Consider the following 9,791-nt stretch of genomic DNA (forward strand, 5'->3'; position numbering starts at 1 on the left):
TTTAATTAATTAAAAACAAGCAAAAATGAATCAAGAAAAAGTCAGAATAGTTCAACTGCTAGACTTGCTTTTTGTTTTTATTATCAACAATCAAGTTAATGGTACACTCTTGGAAAACTATATGCACATGTAGAAATATTTCCCTTTTAAATAGAAGCATTCATTATAACACATATAAATAAATTTGAAAATCTGAAACATAACTTATGACGCTTATGTTCACAAACATAGTCCAACAAGAAGAAAAAAGAAATCAGACAGACATGCACCTGATAACAAAAATATATACCATTGGCTGAACCGTGGTCTCTCTAAACACAAAGGAATTGAACCCGTGAGAACCTTATTATTAGATAAAGACACACCATAGAGACTACAAGAAGAGAAAAACATTATACGGTCACGTAGGAGACGGGCTGTACTGATATTAACACGATACAATTGAGTCACAGAACACAGTTGTAGAAAGACACCAAAAAAGTTAAAGCCTCAACATTCAACTAATATCTATATAGTTTGTGCCTTTTAAAATTAAAAAAAAAAAAACAAATAAACAAAAAATCCCAACAGAGATGTCTAAACTGCGCGAAGAATGGAATCGTCAATATACAGTCCATCCACCATACAGGATGTGAGTCCATTTCGGATCAAACAGAAATGCAGAGATACTTCCGCAAACTTGTGTGCGCCTCTTTTCCTTGCTGGGTAGATTTCTCTGCAGCCAGCTGCGTGAACTGCAATTGACTCCCATCCAAAGCAGTGCCAAAAAGTTCGGTAAAAGCTGGTGGAAGAAAATGCCGGCGGGGGTGTCAGGAGAGAAAAAAAGGGAAGAGTTGAGAGATAACGTGACGAAGTTTGCAGAGTTCGCGGGTGAAAAGGCATTTCATGGACAGGGCATCTTTCAGGGCCGCGTGGCTGCTGCAGAGGCTCAGGAGGAGAGCTGGAACGGTGAGGGGTTCGGATGCGCAGTTGGCGGGATGGTGTTTGACGAGGTTGGGGCAGGCAAGCGGGCGCGAGGCAGCCACCTTGGCCGCGGGGACAGTCTGCACGAGGCGTCACCGCAGTGGCCCGAACCCAAGGACAAGAGGGGAAACGGGTCGACTGGAAGGCCTTCCTGCTCTCCCTGAAGAGGAGCCTCAAGGGTGGCGTTCAGAGGGTGCGGATGAATTTAGGAATTCAGGAGACAGAGCCCTCAGGTGGGGCCCGCTGCCGCCTCCCTCTTCCCCCTTGTATTTTTTCCTTCCCTTGGATTTTAAAGCCTTTCGGGTTTTTGTTTTTAACTGTCACTGTCTCCCTATTTCGTTCTCTTTTTAATTTGGGGGGTTTCTGTTCGCTTTTCTCTTTCCCTAAGCAAGTCACTGAGTTGGCTGTGGCCTCCCAGCCGTCTTTCTCCCTGTCCTGCTCGGGCCACAGACACACACAGTCCCCGAGACAGACACACACCGACACGCAGACAGAGCCCCCTGAGATTCCACCCCCCTCCCCGAGTCCACGCCGCGTCGCTCACACCGCCCGGGCAGCAAGCGGGGCCGCCTGGCCCGTGCGCGCGGCCCCGAGGCTGGTGCGAAGCCGGGGAGGCGTTTCGTTTTGTTTGGGGGTGAAGGAAGGGGGTAGGACTGGGCTTGAAATGGGGGCGACGCCGTCTTCTCTTTAATCTTATCGCGATTACTTTAGGCTCTCAAGGGGAAAGCCACGGCAGCAGCGACAATAGCCTTGGGCCTACCCAGCTCACCCACTCGCCCGCGGGGACCCGGCTCGCCCGCCGCTGCAGATCCCAGATCAGAACATGCTGCTCTTCACTAAGGCGGCTTTGGCACCGTTGGGTCTTTGGAGCGAAGATAGGACGCTGGCGAAGGGACCCCCGAGCGAATCCGGGATGGAGGTGATGGGGCCGGGGCCCGGAGCCCAGCCTTGTCCAGGGCCCCCGGCCGCAGCCAGGCCTCCGGCCGCCGCCGCCGCCGCCGCCGCCGCCGCCGCCGCCGCTGCCGCCGCCGCCGCCGCCGCCCCGCTCTTGCCCGGCTCGCCCCCGGGACCCCCCGGTCCCGCCGCCCCCGGGGCTCCGGCGGGGCTGGGCCCGCCGCCGCCGCCGCCGCCGCTCGCCCCGCAGCTGGGAGTGGGGTTGGGGTTGGGGCCCGGGCCCCCAGTGCTGTCCGGATCGGTGCTCTTGGCCTCTTTGCCCTCGTCGTCCCGGGAGGAGTCAGACTTCTTCCCCGAAGAGCCGTTCTTGGCCGCCGCCGCTGCGGCCGCTGCAGCGCGCTCTTGCTTGCGGAACTTGGCGCGGCGGTTCTGGAACCACACCTGGCCCGAGAAGAGAAGACGGCGAAACAGGGAGAAAAAGAAGAAAAGAAAAGCAGTTAGGGCGGCCCGCGTTCCCGTCCAGATTGTTTTAAACTGCACGCGCCGTGGGTACTCTCGCGCGCATCCAGCCCACTGAAGCTGTCCCTCCACTGGTGCATCTTTTGAGAAACTTTTTTAGGACCACCTGGGCACGTCCTGGAAATAGTAGCTTGTAGGAGGGGAAAAGAGGCTGCACGTCCCCGAAAGGCCTTAAAATAGAAGTCCTTATTTTGACGGCACCTTATTTTGGCAAAGTACCCTTGCTGAGTCTACTTTCTGAGCCATCCCAAATTCGCCATCACCTCTAGGCCTCAGGTCTCAAGTTAAACTCTGACTGGTAGACAGGTGAGGGGGTCTCTGGGTTTGGCGCCTGCTGCCCATCCTGGCCTTTGAGCCTGGAGGTGCTAACGTTGGGGGCTGGTTTACCAGGAGAGGCGCCACGGCCAGCTCTCGGGTGCACCTGTGTCTCTGAAAGGTTAGAGTAAGGCGCCGATCTTGACCTCCATAGAATCCCAGCCCCTGTGCGGATCTGCTGCAAGTCACAGTTCACGGGAAAATGCATTTATACCTATACGCCAGTAGCTCCCCATTAGAAGCTCTGGAGTTAGGAGGTGTTTGGGGGGCGCGGGGGCGGAATACTTATAATACGGAGCAGAGTCTGCATTCCTCCCCCAGGCCACTTCCTAGCCCCCGAAACGCCTCTCCCACAGCCCCTGAATGCAGCACAGCCCTAGTTGGGGTGGGAAACGCTTTGAGGCCGTGGATTTAGAGCCAAGAACGCGCTCCCTGGCCCTTCCTCGCGCACACAGCCCCTCCGAACGCGGCCTCTCGGAGGAGGCCCGGGGACGCAAGCCTTCAGCAGGATCGCCCGCACCCCCGCACTGCACCCCTGCCCGGCGGGTGCCGCAGCGCCGGGGGGTTCGGGGGCGCATACCTGCACTCGCGCCTCGGTGAGGTCGATCTTCAGCGCCAGCTCCTCGCGGGTGTAGATGTCGGGGTAGTGCGTCTCCGCGAAGACCCTCTCCAGCTCTTTGAGCTGCGCGCTGGTGAACGTGGTGCGGATGCGGCGCTGCTTGCGCTTCTCGTTGAGGCCGCCGTGGTCCGTGAAGAGTTTGTAGGGAACTGGGGGACACCAGAGGGGACAGGGCGTGAGCAGAAGGGTGTGGAGTGCGCCGACCCGCGAGCCGGAATGTGGGGGCTCCAAGGGCAGGTGGCGCTGGAGCCGCCGCCGACACCGGCGCGGGAGCGTGGCCGAGAGGAGCTGGCGAGATAACCCGAACACATTAGTTATACACCGAAACAGGGGCACACACGCCGGGATTAGCTGGGGTCCCTCCGCGCACAAGCGGCCTTTGGGCGGGTTGCCGAGCGTTGGAGACGGCTGAGGACCGCGGACGGGGAAATACTGTGAAGACGAAAAGCTAGAGAGCAAAAAGTTCCGAAAACATCCATCGGAATACCAGGAAGCCAGGAATGAAGTTACCAAACACTCCCACTGTGGAAACTTTTTAATTCTCAAAAGTTGACCCGGCCCCAAAGTTGGGGGAAAGCGCTGCAAAAGAATAATAATAATAATAATGAATTAAAGAAATCATCAGAAAAATGACCAGCAGAGAGGTGTGAGCCGCTGTCGTTTCTTTAAAAAAGAGAGGGAGACACTGCCAGTAATGAGCTTTACTCTTTGTTATTTAATTATTTTCTAAGCTTTACGTCTCATCGCAAAGTAAATAAATTATGCCTATCATTTTGGCAGCTTAAGATAATTTTGTTGGCGGTTCGGGTGTGACTAGGATAGTGTAACCCTGTAAGTGAATTACCCCTCCCTGCAATCGCTTCTAACGTGATAAATTCTTTCATTTGTGTAAGCAAATTTCGTTTGGTAAATACTAAACACATTTCCATTTTCAAATGCAATCAAGGCTTCCTATATACAAGCGGAAAGGCGGCTTCCTCCGCGGAGAAAGCTGGCGGTCCTTACCTGCGGCGTACGGACTGCTCTGGTGGTCCCTGAGGGTGCCCAGGCTGCAGGATCCCGGCGTGAGGGACGGGCAGCCGGACGTGGCCCCAAAAGTGGTCCTTATCGGGTTATACTGGAAGCCACTGGCCTGGCTGCAGGAACTGAAGTCAGCATAGGCTGAAGCCAGGCTCGAGGTGTCCATCCCGGCCATACAAGACTCGTAGGCAGAGGAATTGAGGTAAGAATATTCCATTTTATACATTGAAAAGGCTCTGGATGGCTCAGCCAAGTGGAAAAATGAAATAAAAGATGGGTATGGAGAAGGTGGCTGGAGTGGGGAGATGTGCACAGCTCAACGCCTGCCTCCAAACTGGCCTCCTTACTACCAGCAGAGCCTAGTTTTATGAAAAAGCCTCCTATGAGATGCCTTGTCTGAGGTCTCTAGAGCATATAGTCCTCATAATAAACTTGGCTCTTTCCACTTGGACAATAGCAAAGCGGTTGGTCTTATTGCTGGCGCTTTTTACATGACAATAACTCATCCGTCTATTGGGCTGGCACTGGGGAACTGAGCTGTCCAACCTCCCTATCATTGATTCCTGCATCTCTAATTAGAATTTAATACCACACCATTACGCACTGAGCCCCTGATCCTCCCTTCTAACCAGCTCCCTGCCCTTTAATTCAATCACACTACTTGGAAATAATGAAAGTTGGGTGACGATTCTCCCTGATCCAATTTCCCCGAGCTTTTAAGCCTTTTTAACTGATCATATACCTTAGGCATAAATTGAGATAGTGTGTGTGTTTTCCGCCTTCTTCCTTCTCCCTCTCTCTGTCTCTTTCTCAGTTAGGGAGAAGAAACCTTGATGTCATAGAAAACCTGTTTTGTAAGAGCGTTACACGCTCAATTTAACAACAAGTCTACCCCCTGAAGTGCATGAAATGTTATAAAGGACTGGGACATTGGCAAGACTCAGGCGCCCTGTAACATAGAGTAAGTGGGCCAAGGGGGTTTCTGTGAACGCTAAGCGGATTTCTTTAAAATACACCTGGTAGAGGGGGTTAAAAAAAAAAAAGCATCATAAATTGCATTTCTTTTCGCGGCTTAATGTGCTTTTCTAGAGACTCTGCTTACACAGCCATTTAAAAAACAAAAGAACATCTGAGTAGAGCTCTTGAATGTAATACATCTGGATTCTCAACTGATGGCTTCCTTGCGCTCACTTCTGGGTTTTTCTGCAGTATCGTGAGGTTTGCATTTTGTTGGTCTGTGTCATTGTTGGTTTTTATCACGCTGTGTAACTGGCAAGCGGGCATGAAGTGTCCCCAAATGTGCCTCCTCTTCCATCCCTCTTGGGTCCTCTCCCTCTGCCTCTTTTTTTTTTTTTTCCCCCCCACCTCCACTTTTTCAGGTGCCCATAATTCCCTAGAGACCGGAAGCTTGCAAAAAATGATTGCTCTCTGCTTGGCCTTTAGGTTTGCCGATTGCGGTGAACGAAATCCTTGCTCTTTAAATGCCCAGGCTCCAGGTCGGGGACTTTTCTTGTCCAGCTCCCCAGGCTCTTGGGTGCTGGCAGCGAGGCACAGACAAAGAAACGAGCCATGATTTGTGGACTTCGGTGGCCCCATGATTTAAGTGGAGGGTAATTTTCATTTGGTTCGTTAGGCTCTAGCAGAATAAGGGAAACTATTTCATTAAATCCTTCCTCTCGGTGGACAAGAGGAGGAATGCTTAGTTGAATCGCCATGTGGTGTAAACAAACCCTGGATATTTTATATGAATTAAATGTGTAGATAATTAGTTTTATTGCATTCATTACCCCCTTTATGTGCTCTGTAACAAGTCAGTAATTAAAGTAACAAACTCATAAAGTCTTTATAGGGGCATTTAGGCGTTCAGTGTTTGCCAAACTAAGTGGTTTAATTCGATGCTAGTGCCGGGGAGTGGATGGGCGCCCGCTCTCCACTGCCACTGTGTTTTATTGCGCAGTAAACTGCAGCGGACGCCGTAATGGATTAAACAGGGACAGCGGTCCCCCAGCCTCGTGCTTCTCCGCTGGGTGAGTTTCCGGCTGGTTTCAGGTGATGGCGCATCCTCTGGACGTGAGGAATCACTAAAGTCTCTCGAGAGTGCAGGCAGCGGGACCCGCCGAGTAGCCTGGTGATAGTTTTATGGGGAGGGCTGATAGTTTTATTGCAGTTGTATGTTGTACAATGCGTATTTGATAAAGAAGGGTCCTTGGTGACCACTGTGCACTTTTTTGTGCACGGAGGTGAAATGAAAATAAATGTGTACAAGGTTTTACTGCGGCGGGAAACAAATTGCAATGCTCTAAATGGTTTTCCTTTATGGTCACCAGACAAGAGGAGAAAAGAGATGCAAACATCTGTCTCCAGTCTCCTAAACCTAAAGGCCAGCAAAGACGGATGCGAATCCAAGTGTTATTACAGTGGGGATTTGTCTTTATTTATCCCTCTCTCATGAATATGAATCTACATTTGGACCGGGAGGTGGCTGTGCCCACCCCCCATGGACCCTACACACAGACCTTCCCCACCCTGACTTACTGCCCCCCTCTCCGAGGTGGGGGATAGGTTATCAAACACAAGGCTGCAATTGTCCAAGTTTCTCTCGAGTCCCCTGGACTTCTCAGGGGCGCTTCCTGGCGCTCCCAAAGCCACACCGCCGCCCCCCAGGCCCACGCTCCGGGGATGCGGGTGCGGGGAGCGCAGACCCGCCTGGCAGCCAGCTAGCCCGCTTGTGTGGGGTTTTAAGCACTTGTGTGGATAAGAGAGTGACATGAAGCGTCCGTGAGCAGATACGTTTTGGCTCCAAAGCCCACGTTTGGCAATAACCAGGCTCACACCCTTCTTAGCACCCGCGCCTGGGTGCACCCAGGGTTGTGTCTCCGCGGGGTCTAGTGCGCGCGCGCTCGGAGTAGGGAGCTCCAGCCGAGCCCCACGCCACCGCTCCGCGCCCGGGCCCGGCCCTACGCCTGGCCCGCAAGCCCGGCAATTCCTGGGTCCTAATTTGCAGACAGCCCCAGGCCCCATTGGGGGCCGAGGCAAACCGCGAACCTGGGAGTGTGCGGGGAGTTGGGAGGAGCGGGGTTGTTTCGGCAGCTTTGGCGAATGACTTTTCCGCGAAGACGTAGAACTCTGGGATCTAGTCCGTGCCTGGAGGCAGATCCTGGGCGCCGGGGATGCTGGCGTGGGAAGAGCGGTGTGCAGCTCGGGAGAGCTGGGTGTTGACGAGGAGTCGGAGGGCGACCCGGCAGGAAGCCGAGGAGAGGGAGGGGAGGACCCTGTCGAGGAGCGAGGGCGAGGGAAGCGCGAGGCCGCGGGGGGCGCGCGAGGGAGCCGCGGAGGGCCAGGCCCAGCCGCTGCCAGGCAGGGCGCGGGCTCGCGCTCCCCGCGGCCTCACGGCCCGCGCCGGGTCCGGTCACTCCCCGCCCCGGGCTCCGGGCTCCCACCGGCCTCGACTCCCCGCCTCCTCCGACCCACCGCGCCAGCCCTCTCCCAGGTGCGGGGCCCAGCCGCGGCCTCTCTCCGGGCGCCCCCTGGCGCCCGCCTCGCCGGGTAGGGAAGCGGCGCGCCCCCTCTGTACACCCGGAGACCTTTCTGCGCCAGCCCCGCGCGGTCCGATGAACAGGCGCGCTGACTTCATCTTCCCCTTTGTAGGCCTTGTAGGTTTATTCTGTTCAGTGTCACCGGCCCGCTCTTCACCCCGCCCCCACCACCCCTGGCCCACCGTCCCCTCTGCGGGTCTTTTGTGGCCCGGGGGCCCTGCTTCTGCTCCGAAGATGAAAGGCGTTCGGGGCTGGGCCAGGCCGGAGCCCCAGCCCCAGCGCCCTGTTTTGTTCGAGATGTGCTTTCTACACGCGAGCTCTCCCCTAAAAGTTGTACCAAATGGTTAATTTAATTATTCCAACTATAGACCAACTGCTTCAGCAGCCTCCACCACGCGTCTGGGAGGAAAAAAGAAACCATCTATAAGAAATAATCTAATAAAAGTGAAGTGTAGAAAAACCCCTCCTGATTTTCAACCGGCACAAATAGAATTAGAGCTTCAGCATCCTTTTCCCAAACAGACCTTTTGTCCAGATCACAACTTCAGCCAACCAGCGATGTGTACAGTGCCCGCTATTTATTTCAATAGAGGCGGTGGGTAGCGAGATAGATTGATAGATAAATGGCCACATGGATAGATGGATGGTTTGATCCATCTTCCTCTGACTTCTCTTTCTTAATATGTGTACACGGTTGATTTTTTTCCCCCTGCTGATTTTCTGAATCAATAATGGAAAGGCAATGCTATGTGGTAAAAGGGGAGAGAAAGGCTATTTAAAGCACAAAAAAAAGGGAAGAAACTACTAGCATATATACCATGAGAAAAAAATGTTTACATGCTACCCAGTACCAAATGAAGAAAGGTTGAAAGTTTAAAAGAAACTTTTCTTTCCTTTTCTTTGCCATTCATAGGAGGGTTTCTTTTTTTTTCCTTGAAAGTCAGAAAGAATGTTCCAAGACAAGGAAACAAAACAGCAAACAAAATGCCATTGTATTGTAGTAGCAATTCATGGGAAAACGCTTGTCAGCCTCCTAACACTTCACTCCTAGGAGGCTGTTTGGAGGCTGTTTTACCACAGGCGAAGCACAATAACATGGGAATGAATAAAATATTAAATACCAGTGAGAGTTTCAGAGGAATTTTCTTTTTGATTGCTTTATCTGATGCTGCAACCAAATGATTCCAGCACAGGGAGGCCGCCAAGGGCTCAGCTCAGAACCAGCTCCTCTCTCAATCAGAGAATAAAAGGACCAATTTGTCTTCGGATTTCTCCAAGAAGAGTTCTGCAGACAGCAGTCTTTCCCACTCACCTGCACCTAGACAGGATTTACTTCCCCAGAATATAATAAGAAACCAGCCACAGCATCCCCAAGCATGAAGATCCACCGATATTCTGCTAGCATTTTAGAATTTTTACCACATTTTCCGTGTGCCTAGCAGCCATCATATACATGTGTCATAACAGAAACTCTTTGTATTTCTGGTAACTAACCTCCTAGCACTGTAAGACAAGTATTAACTGATTAACCATACAGTGTGCAAAGAGTTAACACGATGCTTGGCACCTGGAAAGGATCCAATGAACGTCACCCACCGGTATTGTGATGATGATGATGGTGATACAGTTTCCTTGAACTTCATATTAAATTCTTGACTTTGGGATTTAGGTGGTGCATGGACAGTGTCTTTTCTATTGTATATTTATAATGTATGTGGAATAGGGTGGAAAAATCACAGAGCATGCTCTAGTATATCAAATAGGAGAAAACAAAGCAACAAGGTAGAAACCTTCCATCTTTTAGGAATTCACCAGAAGGCATGTATGTATTTAAGTTATTTCTATGTTTTGTTTTACATTGTGCACTCTAATTGTGCCTGATTAAGGTGGCGCTTTACTCTTGGATGTAAATACTGTGAGTTTGG

At 52.1% G+C, this 9,791-nt stretch overlaps 1 protein-coding gene across 1 annotated transcript; it reads right to left on the bottom strand.

Annotated features, from left to right (window-relative positions):
• Positions 1-1,779: 1,779 nt before the first annotated feature.
• PHOX2B (paired like homeobox 2B) lies at positions 1,780-4,843 on the bottom strand. The gene is made up of 3 exons (XM_061164783.1): positions 4,316-4,843; positions 3,272-3,459; positions 1,780-2,298 (listed from the first exon to the last, which is right to left on the bottom strand). Exons 1-3 carry the CDS (start codon positions 4,554-4,556, stop codon positions 1,780-1,782), a joined length of 948 nt encoding a protein of 315 aa, XP_061020766.1. The 5' UTR covers positions 4,557-4,843.
• Between the last annotated feature and the right edge of the window lie 4,948 nt (positions 4,844-9,791).

This window comes from Dama dama, chromosome 17 (genome assembly GCF_033118175.1).
Source record: "Dama dama isolate Ldn47 chromosome 17, ASM3311817v1, whole genome shotgun sequence".
NCBI lineage: Eukaryota > Metazoa > Chordata > Mammalia > Artiodactyla > Cervidae > Dama > Dama dama.